The sequence below is a fragment of the Tursiops truncatus genome, chromosome 1 (assembly GCF_011762595.2).
Source record: "Tursiops truncatus isolate mTurTru1 chromosome 1, mTurTru1.mat.Y, whole genome shotgun sequence".
NCBI lineage: Eukaryota > Metazoa > Chordata > Mammalia > Artiodactyla > Delphinidae > Tursiops > Tursiops truncatus.
This window is the reverse complement of record NC_047034.1, coordinates 46,650,468-46,671,332: the sequence shown is the minus strand read 5'-3', so window position 1 is coordinate 46,671,332 and position 20,865 is coordinate 46,650,468. Positions and strand designations below refer to the sequence as shown.

Here is a 20,865-nt window from a genome sequence, read left to right as displayed (position 1 = left end):
AAGTGGCAGATGTCTGTCCCTGGTAAACAGAGTCTGACAGCACTAAACATTAGAATCACATTATGAACTCCTCTAATCCACAGAGCAGCCCTCTTATTATAGTTTGGCTTTTCATGTAGCTTATCTACATGGAGAGACTGTATAGGCTGGACAACTTGAACATCTGGTTTCATATCCAGTTGTAAGTCTCACTGGAAATCAATTAGCTTTCTGCTTTTATATGTAAATCTTGGGAGTTTTGTTAATCTGGTCTGCCTGTGATTTATAAATCCATTTTCTCTATAATGACTAAGTATGTGGTGGAGCCTTCAACGGTGAGACCCAAACCCTGCACCATGTTTGATTCACCAAGGAAATGTTCCCCTCCCCCAGACTCTCATCAGTTTCTTGGGACCTACTCCCCTGCCTTTTTTATATCAGCACACCACTAGCTCCTTTAATTTATTGGCTTGTATTTTCCTTATTGGAATTACCATATATGTGGTGGCAGTTATAATTCTTTGCTATCACCATTGCCAGTTTGCTGAGGAAAGGTGGAGCATTCCAATTTCTACTCTTCCCTAAATCCCTGGGCCAGCTTGACACAAACAAGAATCCGTTGCATGGTGAGCAGAAAGACCTGATCCTTGCGACGTAAGAGCTCACTCCATGGAACTATTGCTTTGATATGTGTCATCTTAGAGCAAAAGAGCTCAAGGGAACCTTAAAGATGAGCTAGCTCATATCTCTTGTTTTACAGATGAGGAAATAGAGACTACTTGCCTAAGGTCATATATCTTTATGCTCTTTTAACAGTCTCTTGTCTAAAGCTTGACTTTATTGGCCTGGACTCATGATCTATCAGTAACATTCTTCTTCCTAGCCCCAGTCTTATCTAACCAGTACAAAAATTTAACTGTCAAAAGCACTTTTCTTTCCTATTGTTTTGGCAACATTTCTCCCTTTGTTATACACCCGCTGATATCCAGGCTTACATTTGAAATATATTTGAAATACAAATTCGTCATAGATTTCACACTATATTTCTATCTGGATCCTTTGTATCTTGAATGATACTGTGGTCTTTTTGACCACTTTGGAGACACATCTCATATTATCTAATTGGATGTACTTTTTTTTTTTTTTTTTTTTTTTTGAGGAGCCCACAAGGCAAGAAGTTTCAGAGCTGGCTCCCCAGGCCCCTCCGACTTGCTGACGCTATTAGCTGAGTCACCCACCTGGATCTGTCTACTTTTACGATGATCAGAGATCCTGATTTTGTCATCTTAGGGTCTTTTTTTAAAAAAAACTCTACATCCCAAGTTGTAGACACATGATTTCATGATCCAATAATAAACTTCAACAGTACCTCTTTAAATAATAATTACTGTATACCCACAATATAATTATATTTTAATAAATCTATAAAAAATTTCAGGTTAACAATAGAAATTCCTTTTAAAATTTTATTCGTGTTTATTTTAATCACAATAGAAATTTCTATTGTAAACTTTTTTTTTTTTTTTTTTTGGCGGTACGCGGGCCTCTCACTGTTGTGGCCTCTCCTGTTGCGGAGCACAGGCCCCAGATGCGCAGGCCCAGCGGCCATGGCTCACGGGCCCAGCCGCTCCGCGGCATGTGGGATCTTCCCGGACCGGGGCACAAACCCGTGTCCCCTGCATCGGCATGCGGACTCTCAACTACTGCACCACCAGGGAAGCGCAACATTTTTCTTTTCTCCCCTGCCCCCACTTCTTCCTCTCCCTCCTCCGCCTCCTGCTCCTTCTGCATGGAGTATTATGCGCTTTAAGTTTTTTCTTCTAATGGCAAAACTATCTTATTAGCTTAGCATTCATTTTTACACATATTAAGAAAATATTTAGTAGCAAGTTACAGATGAATACACATTTTTCTTGTAATGCATTTTTACATATTTCAAGAAGGGGAGCGAGGCAGCAAACAGTTAAACGTAAACAAGGTGCTTTAATGTACACGCTCAAAGGGTTAGTCAAGGAGCACTTCTTAGAAGTGTGTTTTGAACAAGATGTTAAGAGACGGTATAGATGTGCACTGGTAAAAAAGAAAGGTGTCAGAATAAAAGGGAAGTAAAACAAATTATGCATTGGGAAGCTATATCAGAAAAGGGGGGAATGGATCCTAAAAAAAAAAAGATGTTCATTGCAGTATGACTAAGCAGGCACTTGGCTGGAATGGAAAAGGAATGTTGGGGAGTGGCGATTGGTAAAGTTATTGAGATGTAGATTCACAGTCTTGCTACCCACGTTTTGCCTGGCTACTGTGCCAGACCCTAAGGGAAAACCAAAGAGGAGAGACAGTGCTTGATCTACAGGGACCTACACTCCTGCTGATAAGACAGAGCAACAGGACGGTAGAGGAGGAACCTTAAAAGCCAGTAAAAGTGGCTTGGATTTTATGTGGTGTGTGATGGAAGGCGTTTTGGAGACTTTCATGTATTATCCTGCCTCTATTATCTGCTCAAGAGGGAAAGATCAAACTGAGCAGGTGGCTGGTTTCAAAAATCAATTTTGGCAGCTATATCTAATCAATTAGCAAAAAGAGCTTTTCTCCACATAAACTATTTTGAACCATTTTAGAAAAAAAAAAAGAGCTGCCTAAAATCTGTCCACGGTTAACAATTAATGGAAAATCACTGATTTGCCTTTGCAGGCAGCACTTAATGTCAGTAACTCAGGCTGTTTTCCAATTTTGCAGTAAATTTTTATACCAAAACCAATTTAGGAAGCTATTTAGTCCATGGGGTTCTTTGGTCGAAAGGTGATGTGCGTAGTGTAGAGTAATGACATTTTCTTATCCACATCAGAATATTAGCAAGTTACTAATGGCTCCATTTTGATACAGTCACTTTTAAAATACAGGAGAGAGATCAAGTTGCTTACGGAAACATTGTGGATTATGTTAAAAACGGTGTTGCTTTATAATAGTTGAGATAATACATAATTCAGGTTTTGCTTTTAGTGTATCAGTTTATCTCCATCTTGGATCAGACCTAAGAGAGAAAGTTCCCAGATTTCTGTTGCCTATCTAATCAAGTCCTCTGGTAGTAGTTTGGTCTCTTGTTGTAGGAATGCCAATTTTAATTTTTCCCTTTCTTCTTCTTCTTTTTATCTGCCTCTTTGCTACTAGCAAACTGTTCGGTGATTTCTACTCTCTCCACTGGCATTACAACGGGAGGCATTCTGAGATCATTGTTTTCCTGGAATGATATTTGAGGCATATTTAAGTGCTTTATGATATTCCTGGGTTTATGTAGGTTTTGTCCTACATGGATTGGTGGTAGGTTTCTGAAAGGCACCAGTACAAAAATGACAGGAACCCTGGGGTCTAGGGTCAGATTGGGTTGCAGTTGTCCACTTGTCACTTGAAAAGACTGTCTGGGAAAGACATTGTTTAAGTGGTAGCCCTCTAAAGCTGCCTGGGCTCTTATGTTCTGATTCTCTTTTGCCTGGGGAAGAATATCGGTGAAATAGGGTTTCACCCCTGTTATGGCATTGATTTCATATGCATTGTGCCTGTCTGCCAGTGCTCTCCCGGTTAAAATGGGCTGGAAAACAGTCGCTCCAGACATACCACTCACAAAGTTGTTGAGGAGAGAATGCCAAATCCCACCACTTATTGGGCTCAAAGTGACCTGCGGCCATAAACTGGCCAGGCTCCGGAGAGCTTCACGGTTCCACGCCGAGGCAGGAAATTCAGCCTCAGTATGATAGAGCTGAGAAAAGTAAATACTAAGAGTGACGTCTGGATACATTACCAGGAAATTGTACATTTTGCTGATGCAGCAATGGTTAGCTTCATTGCAAGGGGAGTTGCTGGAATACAGAATGATATGCCTGATGCCGTCGTTATTGTGTATGGCGGAGTCAAAGTAACCATTCATCTCAAATAACATTGATTCCGGATGGGTATCATTCCCAGTGCAACTGCTAGCATGGCCCTTTTGCACCAGGCTTCCAGAAGAAGTTTTTAGTTCATAGAATGTGAGGTGTTTTGTTTGAGGATATGTTGGTCCATAAGGGAATCCAAAAATCTGACAAAATTCTGTGTAGGGAACTCTTGCTTCTTCACCTGTCCGAATATGGTAAGGACAATTAGAGCAATCGAGAGAGAATCTCAGCCAGTAATAAGGTTTTACTATTGTTCCACGATTGGCTAGGTATTCCTCATATAAGGGCTCCATTACTCGTTTTATTGTCTTCTAGCCGCAACCCTAAACAAGGAAGAGAAATTATATATAAAACTAATGCAGGGAGAATGAAAGACAATGCATGAATCTATTGAGCCATACTTTTCTTTAAAGGAATTAGCCTAGCAACTATGGTAGCATCTTTTTTTTTTTTTTTTTTTTTTTTTTTTTGCGGTACGTGGGCCTCTCACTGTTGTGGCCTCTCCCGTTGCGGAGCACAGGCTCCAGATGCGCAGGCCCAGCGGCCATGGCTCACGGGCCCAGCCGCTCCACGGCATGTGGGATCTTCCTGGACCGGGGCACGAACCCGTGTCCCCTGCATCGGCAGGCGGACTCTCAACCATTGCACCACCAGGGAAGCCCTATGGTAGCATCTTTGATTCTAAAAGATAGTGATTTATAGCCATAGATTAGAAAGTTCTGGATTCTAATCCTGAGGATTAGACAGATCCTGGGTAGGAGACAAAAAAGAAAGGCACAATACACTTTTACCTATTCCATAGATTCTGAGGCAGTAGAGCAAATGGGTTAACAGTGCAAGTTCTAGAAACAGACTGTCTTGTTTCAAATCTAGGCTCTGCTGCTTACCAGCTTTGTGACTTTTGGCAAGTTATAGAATGTCTGGGAGCCACAGCTTCCTTCTCTGTAAAATGAGGATAAGAATAGAACCTATCTCACAAGATTATGTCGAGGATTGAATGATGGAATAAATATAAAATGCTTTATTATGTGCCTGACACATATTAAGGACTCGATACATATTAGCTCTCAGTAGTAACAGTATAAATCCCCCAGGTTATCATGATTCCGGTTTATGACAGTACAGAGAAATAAACAGGGGTTTTGCATTTTGTTCATAATATTCTTCCTTTGATTCTTTTCTGAATATGAAAGTATCTAATATATTGTGCGGAGGTTTTGAGTGTGCTTGCATTTAAAATCAGCTGTTTCTTCAAATCACTGGCAATAAGTTGGAGGTGGTTTTCTTTTGGGGAATAGAATCTTAGGGTCTATTTTGCTTAATGGTAAAGACTTCTTGGAGAAGTGCCACTTGAGTATTCTTTGGGTTGTGGACCCTCATTCATTGACATTTGAGAGTTTTATTTCCAGTGGGTGGGTCTTATTAGAGCATTTTGGAAACTTTACTATTCTGGAAAGCAAAGATGATTCTTCAGGATATTCCAAATAAATAGCTTCTTGGGCATTAAGCCCCCAAAGTTAAGATTTTAAGTAATGATTTTTCCTTTACAAAAATATCCCTTCAGTATCATTGTTCCTAAGCAGCAGCCAGGGGCATTATAATATAGTTTTAGAAACATTTTAAAGTAACTTTTTATTTTACAAGTATTACGTGTTTCTTTTGTAGAATATTTTTAAAAATGCTGGTACATAAAAAAAACCCTCATACCACTTTGTATCAGTTTACATTCCCATCACTGTTAACAGGTCTATTCCCCCCCATCTTTTTGCTGTGTATGTTTGCAATGCACAACATAATTAAACCATGTTTTATACTTTGTTTTTTCACTTTGTATTATGTCATGAGGGTTTTCTTCAAAAAACACAATGTTCATGGCTATTTTATCACAAAACTATAACAGGTTCTTTCCTCTTATCATTATTATAAATAATACTTTGATGAACATTTCTGTAAATAAATTGTTCCTGTCTCCAATTCTTTAATGTAGAGTACTAAAAGTTGTATTATTAGACCAAGCTGTGTCAGATTGCTTCCTAGGATGATGTACCAATTTTGTCACTGTCTCCCAGTGTTGTTTATTATGCCCTTTGTCAATTTGAGAAGTGAGCTTCAGTATCTCTTTATGGTTATACTTTGTACCTTTTCAATTCCTGGTGAAAAGGTACAAAGTATACCTTTTTACATGCTTATTGGTCTGTAGTATTTATTCTTCTGTGAAAGATATATGATCCCTTACCATTTTGTTTGTTTGTTTGAGGTTTTAATGATTGATTTGCAATAACTCCTTATGTATCAAGAACATTAGCTGTCATATTTGTTGCAAATGTCTTACCTGGTTTATAGAGCCTTGTAATTATGCTGATGGTATTTTTTTTGTTTGCTTTTTGCGGTACGTGGGCCTCTCACTGTTGTGGCCTCTCCCGTTGTGGAGCACAGGCTCCGGACGCGCAGGCTCAGCGGCCATGGCTCACGGGCCCAGCCGCTCCGCGGCATGTGGGATCTTCCCGGACCGGGGCACGAACCCGCGTCCCCTGCATCGGCAGGCGGACTCTCAACCACTGCGCCACCAGGGAAGCCCAATTATGCTGATGGTATTTTTAAGTGAGCCAAATTTTACATTTTATGTGGTCTAATTACCATTATGATTTATTTTTTACTACTGTATTTAGAAAAGACTTCCCATCAAAGAGTTTAAGTATTCCCCGTTATTTTCTTCTAGTGTGTATTGTTTGTACATTGAACTCTTTGTCCAGGCAGCAAAATGAATAAAGCAGAAAATTTTAAAGGGATAAACTGACCATTGCAACAAAATTAATTTCTCAGTTTTCGAAATTTAATTTATCGCTTCAGAAGTATTTATTACAGCCTCTCATATGGAAGCTCTTTGATCAACTTCTGTCTTCCTCAACCCAGATCACCTCAGTATTTGTATTTGATACAGCCTGATCTCCAGGCTGAAACCTGCAGCGTTCCTTTGCTAATCCTGTCCTGGGAATTAAATATTTTAGGAGCTTCAGTCCAGCTGTTGATGGGATATAACTTTACCCATGTCACCATTATCCTAATGGCTGATATCTCTTCAGTAACTCTGGACACCGCATACCCATCAAATTCCAGATTTCATGTAATCTCTGACATGTCAACTTAGTCCATAGAATTGGGTGTTTACCGCAGTTGGCTCCTTAGTGCTGTATTTTCCTTCCCTGAGGCTTCTTACACCTTGCATAGATTTTCCATGGGATCCTGGACTCTTTTCCTTCCTAACCCTTGGCAGTGGGCTGATCACCTAGAACCCGACAGCATCTCCTGCTTGATCCTGAGTGTTGTTTTCTCCTTGGATCTGCTCCTCTCTCAGCCTTACTCCTGAAACTGGATCTCTCTGAATATCAAAACTTGCTGAAACCAAGACCAAAGTCTCACTTTCTTTTGAATATTGTGCCCTGAATGTGGTCTGCCACTGGGCGGCATACCTGATATCCAGGTTACAACTTAAATTACAATGTCAACTCACCCATAGGAAATTTACAGATTGATTTGGTTAGAATGTTATGGAAGCAGTACCAAGAGGCCCTTTTCTGCCTTTACTTTTTTTTTGGAGTGGGGTGTGCAGAGATAACTGTATGTAATAGTCCCAGAATTATCCTTCCGGGAAGGAGAAGTCTTCGTGTTTTCAAGATAAAGGCAGTATGGAAAGCCCTGATTGCTTTTCTAAGCACGCCTTCCTTTGCCTCCCTCTCCTATAGCTATTTTGGCCATGAATGATGCATCATTACTGTCTTAAAGGAGATCTTGAGGACTAGTGGCTTTTATATGTAATGATGGGAGTTCTGGAGTTTCCTTCTTGTTGATGGCTTTTTAGGGTCAACCAACGGCGGTTCCGTATTGGCAGGTCTTCAATTTTTCAGATTTTAATCACCCTCATCTGAAGGGGAAGCAGGAAAGAATTTCTGCCTCCTTTGAACACTTACAGAATTTGTAGTTTATATCATCAATTTGCCATTTACGACAGACTGTCTTGTTTTGTTAACTTTTGGTATCTGACCTTCCGTTCTCTCCTAATCAGGGTGAGACATGTCCTGTTTAGCCCAGGGACTACCTCAGGAACCTTGATTGGTTCACAGGCCGGGTTGGCTAAGACTTGTTTCCCCACCGTCCTGTGTCACTACCACCTAGTCCTTTTCCTTCTGCTTTGTCTGTGCTTGGGAAATGCATGTTGCCCTCAGTCAAGCAGATCTACTGGCAGTAGGAAGTAGAGAGCTGCAGAACCCAGCTCCTGGCATCTACTCCCTGTGAGTGGCCCCCTGGGCTACGGCTGTGAGAGGACAGCCTTCCTTAGTTTAACACAAATGATCCATACATGAGGACAATCTGCTTTCTTTTCACTCAACTAGGATTAGTGAGTACTGGTAAAGCACGGTTTGCACTGGAGTAATTGGAAAATGGAGTTTGCCTTTCCCAATCTGTGCGCAATCTGTTAGCAACTAAAAACAAATGTTAGCAGTTATAATTACCATCATTTTGTCTCCAGGCTTGGATCACATTCCAGGTGTCCTAGGAGTTGGTCCATTCCCTTTTTTTCCCCGTTTAAGTCCCATACCCTGTTTCAAGTAGATTCAGCGGGCAATTGTGTTGTAAAATTCACCTCCTGTATCGGTTCAGGACTCTTTCGCAGTTTGCGTCTGTCAGTTCCTTTGAACTTGGCCGTCCTGAGTTAGAAAGACTTTGCTGAGGTGTGGTGCCTCTAAGAACGCTGTTGAATTGGTGCCATGGTAACGTTTGCAAAGTAGCTACTGCTAGGATACGGCTCTGACACTTATTACTTTATTTGCATTTCAAACCACCTGTTCCAGAGATGAAAATATACATGAATGCATATTCCATTCTGGATAAAAGTGTAATATCTTACTGTTTAAGTGAACGTGTTGGGGTTTTTCTCCCTCTGGCTGCGAGAATCAAGTCCTGAGCTCAGCACCTTTGTTCTGATCTAGAGTAGGTGCCCAGCTTGGGGTGTGGACAAGATTTGTTGGTCCTGTTACCTGTGGAGGTGCCAGGGCCCCTCCTTTGGAGGCTCACCCTTCTGTGAGAGGGAGGCCCCTGCAAAAGGAGCAGAGACTAGACTTCCCCAAAGGGAGGCACTTTCTACTAGTAGCCCCACAGTCCCTGAAGCCAGGGCGGGGCGGCGGGGTGGGGGGAGCTCTTTATTTTGTCCAAACCTGGGTTACTACATGCTAGCAATTTCCCTCATCTTGCACATTCCCTGGGAGACTCTTGCTATTATGTGTGTGGTTCCCTCCAGTTTAAGACAAGCTTTGCCCCTGTATCAGCTGTGGCCCTTCCTCTGTGGCTGATGGAAGAGCCACTCACCCTTCTGCATGCTTTCCCCCTGCCCCCTTCGTCTCCACACCATCTCCTAGGGCACTCGACGTGTTGATAATCATGATTCATTGTGCTCACCCTCATTCCTGCTCTCCTCTTCCTCAGCCCACTTGAAGGAGTGCGTGGTGATCACTAGTATGTGTTTCCATTGGTTACCACCCGAAGTTCTTAAGCATATATACTCCTCTAAAAACAATCCATCAGGGATGGTGGAAGCACCTAGAAGGCTTCTTGCAGCAGCGTCACCACTCAGTTTTGTTTCTCATAGTCAAACTTCCAGTCTCCACAATAGCAACAGCCCTTTCCCTTCTCCTCTCGGAGGCTCCTTCTAGCGTCAATATTTTAGGTTGATCTTTGTGCCTTTTACGGGTCTCAAGTGTATTCATTACCTCCTCAGCTAATAGCTAATTTTCAGTGACATTTTCCTTCTTTGGTGCTTGCTCACTCTATTGCATCCCATTCCTTCCCCACCTCTGGCCACTGGTCATGCCTTTCTGTCCCTACTTCTTGCCTCCGTTTTCGCCTGCTAACTCAGTGAACTGGTAAATATAAAACCAAAAGTTGATCCTCAAATTTCACCTTTTATTTGACCTTAACAAATGATATTCCACTTAAAAATATTACCTTAATAATGAGCCTCTATCCACTAGTATATTTACCAATTGCATTTTAAGGTAATTTTAGAGATAGGCAATCCCAAGTAGCCAGCCAGTTTTTAAAACAGCTCTATTGAGATGTAACTGACAAATAAAATTGTATATATTTACTGTGTATAATTTGATCTTTTGATGTATTTGTATGTTGTGAAATGATCATAACAATAAAGCTAATTAACATTTTAATCACCTCATATGTGTAAGAGATCATGCAGTATTTGTCTTTCTGTATTTGGTTCATTTCACTTAACAGAATGCCCTCCAGGTTCATCCATGTTGTTGCAAATGGCAGGATGTCCTTTTGAAAGGCTGAATAATATTCCATTGTATGTATATACCACATTCTTTAACCATTCATCTGTCAAGGGACATTTAGGTTGTTTCCGTATCATCACTGTTGTGAATAATTCTGCAATGAGTAAGGGAGTGCAGATATCTCTTTGAGATCCTGATTCCAATCCTTTTGGATAAATACCCAGAAGTGGGATTGCTGGATGATATGGCAGTTCTATTTTTAATTTTTTGAGGAACCACTATACTGTTTCCCATAATGGCTGTACCAAATTACATTCCCGCCAGCAATGCGCAATGATTCTCTTTTCCCCATCTTCACCAACACTTGTTATCTTTTGTCATTTTGATAATAGCCATCCTAACAGGTGCGAGGTGATATCTCGTTGTGGTTTTGATTTGCATCTCCATGATGATTAATAATGTTTGAGCACCTTTTCATATACCTGTTGGTCATTTGTCTTGTGAGAAATGTCTGTTCAGGTCCTTTGCCCTTTTTTAAGTCAGATTGTTTTGTTTTTGTTGTTGAGTTGTATGAGTTCCTTATACATTTTGGACATTAACCCCATATCGAGTATGTTGTTTGCAAATATTGCTTGCCATTCTGTAGGATGCCATTTTACTCTAAGTTTCTTTTGTTGTGCAGCAGCTTTTTAGTTTGATGCAGTCCCACTTGTCTATTTTTACTTTTGATGCCTGCACTTTTGGTGTCATATTCAAAAAAATCATCACCAAGATCAATGTCAAGAAGCTTTACCCCTATTTTTTCTTCTAGTAGTTTTACAGTTTAAGCTTTTATGGGTAAGTCTTTAATCCAATTTCATTCTTTTGCATGAGCCACCATTTTTTAAGCTACTGTTTTTTTTTTTTTTTTACATCTGTTAGTTTTGAAAACTCTAAAGGAGACTGACTTTGCAAAGCTTCCTTTAGGTTGCACAGAATGACTTTTAAAGCTGAATTTAATCACAGAGAAACAAAGGACCTTGATCATGGGCTTCCTGCTCACAATTATTATTGCTGAGTTGACATTTACAGGAAGGGAGAAGGGTTGAAGAAACATCTAGATTCCCAAACAGACTTCTTTCTTCTGTCTTCCTTTGTTAACTTGCCATGTTTCATCTTTAGTCAGATGAGTTATGATATATATTATCTATATAAAAGTATATGAAATTATAATGAAGAAGCTTATAAAGGCCAAATTCTCCTACACTGATATATGTTTCTAAAAGACCTTTACTTAGTTTAGTTGTAAACTAAAATTTGTTTCTAATCTATGTTCTGGCATCCCAATTTGAGATATATCCAAGATGGCTTGTGTGTTGCTAGTTGCTTTATATAAGGTGACTTTCACTTTGGGTGGAAAAAAGTAAAATAATTTCTATGTTATTGCTAAAATATTTCACTTTTATTTGTATGTACTGTGCACAATTAATTATATATTTCATTGCTTTCATTGCAGTTTGGTTGACACTGAATAATGATGTCCACATTCATGTAGCAGTAACAAACTACTTCAAAAAAGAAACTGAAGAAAAAAAGCAAGCATGAAATAAAGAAGAGCAGAGAGTTCAGTAGGCTTCATGAATTTCACTACAGAATTAGGTGGGAAAGATGAGATAAGTGTTAGGGTTGAGAGGAAAGGGAGATAAATAGCTGAGGATGCATCTTCTAGCTTGGGGTCATAAGAAGAATGGCCACAGGGTGGCAGCACAGTCTTAAAAGCGAGAAACTTTCTGTTGGACCACCGTTAGTTTGCTAAAACCACTGTGTGTGTGTGTGTGTGTGTGTGTGTGTGTGTGTGTGTGTGTGTGTGTGTGTGTGTGTGTGTGTGTGTGTGTGTGTGTGTGTGTGTGTGTGTGTGTGTGTGTGTGTGTGTGTGTGTGTGTGTGTGTGTGTCCCAACAGTTTATTTTATCCCTTTATTTTTTTTAAACTTTTTATTTTATATTGGATATGGTTGATTACTCCAATCATGTTTGAGTTATGTTGTGTTATTTTATCCCTTTATTTTTTTAAAACTTTTAATTTTATATTGGAGTATGGTTGATTACTCCAATCATGTTGGAGTTATGTTGTGTTAGTTTCAGGTGTACAGCAAAGTGATTCAATTATACATATACAAATATCTATTCTTTTTCAAATTCTTTCCCCATTTAGGTTGTTACATAATATTGAGCAGAGTTCCCTGTGCTATACAGTAGGTCCTTGTAAAACCACATTTTTTTCCTCAGAATTCCTCCATGTTGGTTTTCCCCATTATCCTAGGGAAACACCAACAGATGTTCAGAATCAAAGGTCACTCCTAAAACTTGAACTGAGGAAAAATGCAGCATAAGGCACTATCTTTACTCCCAGATTCTGTATAGATGCTCTAAAAAAGGTTTCAAACTTTTGAAATACAATTTTAATACAATCTGTGAGGAAGGACCAACTTAAGTTACCAAATCATCATACACTAATGATTTTGTAAAATTTCGATGAAAATGATTGTATTAAAAATGAACAAAAAGACATTGAAATCATAAGCTTATTTATTTATTTATTTTTGCTGTACGCGGGCCTCTCAGTGTTGTGGCCTCCCCCGTTGCGGAGCACAGGCTCCAGACGCGCAGGCTCAGCGGCCATGGCTCACGGGCCTAGCTGCTCCGCGGCACGTGGGATCCTCCCAGACCGGGGCACGAACCCGGTCCCCTGCATAGGCAGGCGGACTCCCAACCACTGCGCCACCAGGGAAGCCCATAAGCTTATTTTTAAAATAAGTAGTTCAACAGATATAATCAGATGAACATAAAAAATTTTTAATTACATTTTAATAAATATAAGTAGAACTTGTCTATTTTTACTATTTTTGCCCGAGCTTTTGATGTCATATCCAAGAAATCATTGCCAAGACCAATGTCATGAAGCTTTCCCTCTATGTTTCCTTCTAGAAATTTTATAGTTTCAGGTCTTTAATCTATTTTGAGGGTTTCATATGTGTGTGTATGTATGGTTTAAGATAGGGTCCAGTTTCATTCTTTTGCATGTGGATATCCAGTTTTCCTAACACCGTTTGTTGAAAAGACTGTCTCTTCCCCATTGTGTAATCTTGGCGCCCTTGTCAAAAGATCATTTGACTGTATGTGTGTGGTTTGTTTCTGGGCTTTCTATTCTGTCTCAGTGACCTATATGTCTGTCTTTATGTAAATATAAACAGAACAAACATAACACAGAATAAAAAGAGAAAAGAGTTACCAAGACTATTTACATTGTTTATTGAAAGTATATGTATAGATGATTATTACAGAGATTACTATTACTATATTCTACAATTATATTAAACAAAACATTTATGAAGGATATAGTAAATCTCTATATTCAATGTCCTATATATGTACATTTTATGGACATCATGTATATCCATTTAAAAATTTTTATTGTGATTAACTTGCTTCTTGCTTGTTACTTTATCCAGTCCAGCTTCAATTGATGATAACACTATTTGCAGCATATAATGTATATCCAGACTGTTTCTATGTTTGTTTTAATAGCATCATAATAGAGAAAGCCAGTTTCAAGAGGTATGCTGATAGGAATAGAGGAAGAGATTTTAAAGCAATTTCACCAGCTGAAGATATTCATTTTTAATGTTTTTTAAAAACAAAGCAAGTGATGTAGTATTTTCAAAATTCATTGTCAATGCTGCATCAGTGGCCAGTTCCAACAATTTATCCAGTAAAGTTATATTAAATTTAAATTATGTTTCAATGAATGAGTTTATGGTTCCATGAATTTTCTAAGCATGGATCTTCTTTTGATGGAGTATAAAAATTTTAAACATTCTATCAATTCTGTCAGGTGTTTGGTAATCATTTTGTGCAGATGTGCAATATCAAAATCATTACCTGCTGCATGGATAATTGTTGTTAAACTATGAAACATGACATAACAATCTGTGAAAACTGTTCTTCCATGCTTCTAATGTTTATTTTGACTTTTCAGTCATCTGCTACTGGAAAACACGTTACATTTCTTCCTTGTTTGGAAATATTAAGATTATTAACATAAAGATTTCAGAAAAATAGGCGAGTCTGGTTGTCTAATACATATCTTTAAAAAGTTGAGCCCAGGGCTTCCCTGGTGGCGCAGTGGTTGAGAGTCCGTCTGCCAATGCAGGGGACACGGGTTCGTGTCCCGGTCCGGGAGGATCCCACATGCTGTGGAGCAGCTGGGTCCATGAGCCATGGCCGCTGAGCCTGCGCGTCCGGAGCCTGTGCTCCGCAACGGGAGGGGCCACAACAGTGAGAGGCCTGCGTACCGCAAAAAAAAAAAAAAGTTGAGCCCAAACTGGTTTCTTATTTATCAGTAACTCTGAATTTATTCAACGTCCAAACATTCTCTACAGAACTTTTCTCCTAGATAACCACTGTACCTGGTAAACAATTGCAGTTGTTTGTGATCAGCTTCCATATTATCACATAAAGAGAATACTCTCAAATGGAATGCATTAGCTTTTATGTAATTCATAATTTTTACTATGTCACTAAACACATTATTTAGTTTGGCTGACTTTTTTTCATAGTAAGATTTTCTTGATGAAGGAAGAAATGTGTCGCTTTACATTTTGACTCAAACTCCTTAATCTGAGCAATTACTCTAGAACCTTCTCCTATACAAGATTTAAACTCTGAATCACATTTACTGATATAGATCGTACAGGGTCATATCAAATTTCTCTAAAGTTTTCTAAATACTTTCAGTTTCTCTACTTATCTTGTTCACACTGGTAGCAGTTTATGGATGGGCACTGGTTCACAGATTCAGCTATGAGTGATATTACTTTCATGTATTTCTTCAGTCCCACTTAAGTCACTATTGGGTAGTGATTCTACTTAACTAAGTTCACTGAATTTTATTTAGGTTAATTCCTCTGTCTAGCTTATAATATAAACGATAAAGAATTTAAATGAAAATATCGTTTGTTGAACTGAGATGAACATTTACTGAATGCCTACTCTGCCAAAATTTTTACATGCCTTACATCCTTAAGAGGTGGTGTTATTACAATTTCCATTTTACAGATAAAGAAACTGAGGTTCAGAGTGTTTAACTAATGCTCAAGGTAACATAGCCAGTAATCGGTAAAGCTGGGATTTGAGCACTCTACAACTCTTTCTTTACACCAGGATCTCTCCATCATATCCTACTTTTTAGAGCAAAAAGAAAACAATTTCAAATTAATGACCTAGCCTAAGATGAATGGGAAAAATTATATTTCAAAAGTGAGACAATGATAAAGACAACAAAGAGAAGAAAATGTAGGAAAAGTATATCATGATGAAATGATAAGTATGTGTGGGAAAACAGCTGAAAATGTTTGTGGCAAGAGGAAATTTTAAAAATGAACTTTATTGAGGTATCATTTACATATAATAAAATGCATCCATCTCAAGTGTACAGTTTTATTAGTTTTGACAAATATATGTACTCATGTTACCATCATTACAATAAAAATAGAGAACATTTCTATCAGTCCCAAATTTCCCCTGTGTCGCTGCCTTCCCTATTAATCACCATCTCCCATGGCTCTAGGGAAGTTTCATCTATTAGCTGTTACTATAGATTAGATTTGTGTTTTCCAAAGTTTCACATAAATGGACTCATGAATTATGAACTCTGGGTCTTTAGCCTATTGCTTAGCATAATGTTTTTGAGAGTCATCGTGTAATTATGTATAGCGGTAGTTTGTTCCTTTTTAATACTGACTAATATTCCATTGTATAGATATACTATAATTCATCTATTCATCTGTTGATGAACATTTGTATTGTTTCTAGTTTTGAGTGATTATAAAAAAAGCTGCTCTGAACATTCATGTCCAAGTGTTTGTGGGGACATGTGTTTCTTTCTTTTGGTCAAATACTTAAGAGTGGAATTGCTAGGTTGTATGATAAATGCATCTCAACTTTCTAAGAACTGCCAAACTGTTTTCCAAAGTGGTTTATTACTTTATATTCCCACTAGCAACATATGAGCATTCCAGTTATTCCATATCCTTGCCAACATTTGATATTGTCAGTGAAAGGAAGTATTTAACATATCAATTTAGAAAGACGAGTTTCTTTTAAGCTTGTCATTTGGCTGGAAGGGAGTGAATAGTGGATGAGATTCTGCAGTACTTCTGTTTCTTCATTTGGATTGCTAATGCTCAATAAATCTCCAAGGGCACCATACTTATTGATATTTAGCTTATCACTACTTTCAGCTCCTCTTGTCCCAATCTCTTCCAATTGAAGTCCTTGATAGTGCTGAGTTGAGCTCAGTTCAGTCTTCTCCCTCAATTAGGACAGAATATGTGGCAGCTGAGAGAAAATATTATGATCATAGACTCAGTAGAAGATAAGGTGAGCTCTGAAAATCCTCCAAGTGGTTGCTGTTAAGAAGTCTATTGAGTCTAATTGTTGTTTCACTATAGATATATTTTTTTAGGCCTATAATATTGTTTTGATTACTGTGTAAGATTCAGATATATAGCATTGTAATTCAACATCTGTGTACACTACAAAGTGGTCACTACCACAAGTCTAGTTACCATCCATCAACATACAGTTGACCCCCTTCACCCATTTCACGCACCCTCAGCACCCTTCCCGTCTGGAGGTCACTAATCTGATCTCTGTATCTACGAGTTTGTTTTTGTTTTATTTTGTTTGCTCATTTGTTTTGTTTTTTTAGGCTTCATATATAAATGAAATCATATCTGACTTATTTCACTTAGCCTAACACCTTCAAGGTCCATCTATGGTGTCACACATGGCAGGGTTTCCTTCTTTTTTATGGCTGAATAGTATTCTAATGTGTATATATGCTACACCTTCTTTATCCATTTATCCACTGATAGACATTTAGGTTGTTTCCATATCCTAGCTATCGTATATAATGCTGCAGTGAACATAGGGGTGCATATATCTTTTTGAATTAGTGTTTTTGTGCTCTTCAGGTAAGTACCAGGAAGTGGAATAGGTGGGTCATATAATAATTCTAGTCTTAGTTCTTTGAGGGATCTCCATACTGTTTTCCATAGTGACTGTACCAATTTACAGTCCCACCAACAGTGTAGGATTCCCTTTTCTTCATATCCTCTCCAACATTTGTTATTCCTTGTCTTTTCAATAATAGCCATTCTAACATGTGTGAGACATAGTCTCATGGTGATTTTCTTTTGCTCTTTATAGATAATTTATGTTTTCTCCGATAACTTTTAAGACACTTTCTTTGCCTTTCATATTTATAGTTTCCAATGTGATGTGCTTAAGGTGTGGATTTAGTTTTATTTATCCTGCTTGAAACTCAAATTTGGTAATCCTTATTTCTCATTAATTCTGGAAAATAGCCATTATCTCTTAAAAAAATTTTAATAGGGAATTCCCTGGAGGTCCAGTGGTTAGGACTCTGTGCTTTCACTGCCAAGGGCCGGGGTTCAATCCCTGGTCAGGGAACTAAGATCCCGCAAGCAGTGTGGCCAAAAAAATTTTTTTTAAGAAAAACATTTTATTTGTAAATAGTTTCAAACTTAGAAGAAAGTTGCAAAAGTAAACATAGTAACAAGGAACACTCCTAGACCTTTTATCCGGATTCACTTACTGTTAACATTTACATCATTTGTTTTGTCATTTGTGCTTCTTGACATCTCCTTTGTTCTCTCTCCCTGTCTCTCTCTCTCTCTCTCTGTATTTTTTTCTGAACTATTTTATGTCATTCATTATCTCTTTAAATATTCCTCTCCTCCATTTTCTCTTCTTTTGGAACATGGATTAGGTATATGTTGAACCTTCTCATTTATCCTGCATGACTCAATTTGTCTGTTGCAATTCCAGTTATTCATCTTTCAGTGTCACATTCCAGGTATTTTCTCCAGATCAGTCATCTAGGCCTCCACTTTTTTCTACAGGTCTGTTAATCTGCTGTTTAACTCACTTATTGAGTATTTAAAATCAATGAGTGTATCATTTCTAATTTTATTTTGTGCTTGTATTTTTCTCCAGTTTTATATTTTTGGGTTTTTCATCTTTATTTTATATGTTCTTATTATATAGTCTGTAACAAATAATTCAATTATCTCTAAAGTTCTTGTGGGTTTAACTCTGTTTTTTGTTATTTCTGCCTATTCTTGCTTATGGTGGATTGCTCCTTTGGGTGTTGTAAAATTTTGTTTTCTCAGTCATGCTTGGTGGAGATCCTGTGTGGCCTGCACTGAAGGCATATCTCTCCAGAGCAGTGGTTCTTAGTCTTTGCTACACATTGGAATCACCTAGTGAGCCTTTAAAATTAGGATGGCAGGTTGAACGCCAGACGAGTTAACTCAGATACTCAGAATGTGAGACTGAAGCCTCAAAGTTTTTAAAGTTCCACCATCAAGGTTGAGAACCACTGCTCCAGAGGGAGTTTGCCTCTCATTTTTACAGGTACTGCGAGTGTGTTTCCCACCCTTGATCACTTTAATATTAATTTCTCAGCTCTGGGTTCCTGAATTACTTTAATATTAATTTCTCAGTTCTGGGTTCCTGAATTACATAGGTAGGATAATTCTTTTTAACAGTAGAAAGACATTTTTAATAGGGAATATCAGTATATCAATTTGATTCTTTTTGATTGTTTTGTTTTGTTCTGTTTTCTAATTTCATTGAGGAATAATGGACAAATGTAACTTGTATGTATTTAAAGTGTAAAAGGTGCTGATTTTATATATGTATACACTGTAGAACGATTATGCAAGATCAAGCTAATTAACACATCATCACTTCATGTAGTTAACTCTTTTTTTTTTCTTGTGGTGAGAATGCTTAAGATCTACTCGCAGCAACTTTCAAGTATATAATAGCATAGTATTAACTATAGTCACCTTGCTGTAAATTAGATTCTTAAAACTTATAACTGAAAGTTGGCCCTTTGACCTACATCTTCCCATTTACTTCTCCTCCTAACTCTCGGTAACCACCATTTTACTCTCTTTCTATGAAGTCAGGTTTGTTTTGTTTTGTTCAGGTTCCACTTGTAATACCATACAGTATTTGTCTTTCTGTGCTGTCTAGCTTCTTTCACTTAGTGTAATGCCTTCCAGGTTCATCCACATTGTTGCAAATGGCAGTATTTCCTTTTTTATGGCTGAATAATATTCCACTGTATAGATATACCACATTTTCTTTATCCATTCATCTGTTGATGGACATTTAAGTTGTTTCCATATTTTGGCTGTTGTGAATAGTGCTGCAATGAACATGGGAGTGCAGATATATCTTCCAGTTACCAATTTCATTTCCTTTGGCTATATACCTAGAAGTGGGATTGTTGGATCATATGGTAGTTTTATTTTTTGAGGAACCACTATGAAGTTTTTCTAATGGTTGTAACAGTTAACATTTCCACCAATAGTGTATAATGATTCACTTTTCTCCACATTCTCACCAGTGTTGGTTAACGTTTGTCTTTTTGATAATAGCTATCTTAACAGGTGTGAGATGGTATCTCATCATGGTTTTAATTTGCATTTCCCTAATGATTAGTGATATTGAACACCTTTTTATGTGCCTTTTGGCCATTTGGAAAAATGTCTGTTCAGGTCCTTTACCTATTTTTAATTGGATTATTTGCTTTTTTTCGCCACTTAGTTGTGTGAGATCTTTATATTTTTTTAGATATTAACCCCTTATCAGATATGTGGTTTGCAAATATTTTCTCTCTGTAAGTTGCCTTTTCAATTTATTGATTGTTGCTTTTGCTCTGCAGAAGCTTTTTAGTTTGATGTAGTCCCACTTGTTTATTTCGGCTTTTGTGCTCTTGGTCTCTTATCCCAAAAAATCACTGCAAAGACCAATGTCAAGGAGCTTTTCCCCTATGTTTTCTTCTAGAAGTTTTATGGTTTCAGGTTTTACATTTAAGTCTTTAATACATTTCACATTAACTTTTATGAGTGGTGTAAGATGGGGGGTCCAGTCATTCCATTCTTTTGCATGTGAATATCCAGTTTTCTCAGCACCATTTGTTGAAGAGACTGCCCTTTCCTATTATGTGTTCTTGGTGTCCTTTTCTGAGTTTAGTTGACTCTATATACAAAGGTTTATTTCTGAGCTTTCTAGTCTGTTCCATTGGTCTATGTGCCAGTACCATACTCTTCTGATTACCATAGCTTTGTAGTATAGTTTGAAATCAGAATGTATGATGTCTCCAACTTCATTCATTCACAAGATTGCTTTGGCTATTCAAGGTCTTTTGTGGTTCCATACAAATTTTAGTATAGTTTTTCTATTTCTGTGAAAAATGAGTAGAATTTTGATAGGGATGGCATTGAATTTGTAGATCTCTTTGGGTGGTATAAACATTTTAACAATATTAATTCTTCCAATCCAAGAACACTGGATTTACAGTATTAGTTTGTGTTTTCTTCAATTTCTTTCATCAGTGCCTTATCGGTTTCAGTGTACAGATATTTCACCTCCTTGGTTAAATTTATTCCTAAGTATATTGTTGTTTTTGATGTTACTGTAAATGGAATTGCTTTTAAAATTTCTTTCAGATAGCACATTGTTAGTGTATAGAAGCACAATTGATTTTTCTATATTGATTTTTTATCCTGCAACTTTGCTGATTTCATTTATTAGT

The 20,865-nt window shown here is 37.9% G+C and overlaps 2 protein-coding genes across 3 annotated transcripts in view; one reads left to right on the top strand and one right to left on the bottom strand.

Moving 5' to 3' along the window:
• The window catches only part of RGL1 (ral guanine nucleotide dissociation stimulator like 1), a 279,931-nt gene that overhangs the window by 6,925 nt on the left and 252,141 nt on the right, over positions 1–20,865 (top strand). The window lies entirely within an intron of this gene.
• APOBEC4 (apolipoprotein B mRNA editing enzyme catalytic polypeptide like 4) lies at positions 1,871–8,537 on the bottom strand. The gene is made up of 2 exons (XM_004323695.4): positions 8,417–8,537; positions 1,871–4,228 (listed from the first exon to the last, which is right to left on the bottom strand). Exon 2 carries the CDS (start codon positions 4,196–4,198, stop codon positions 3,095–3,097), a length of 1,104 nt encoding a protein of 367 aa, XP_004323743.3. The 5' UTR covers positions 4,199–4,228; positions 8,417–8,537; the 3' UTR covers positions 1,871–3,094.

Excerpts from the sequence above, each read along its gene's own strand:
- APOBEC4 (XM_004323695.4), bottom strand. The coding sequence starts at position 4,198 with ATGGAGCCCTTATATGAGGAATACCTAGCCAATCGTGGAACAATAGTA.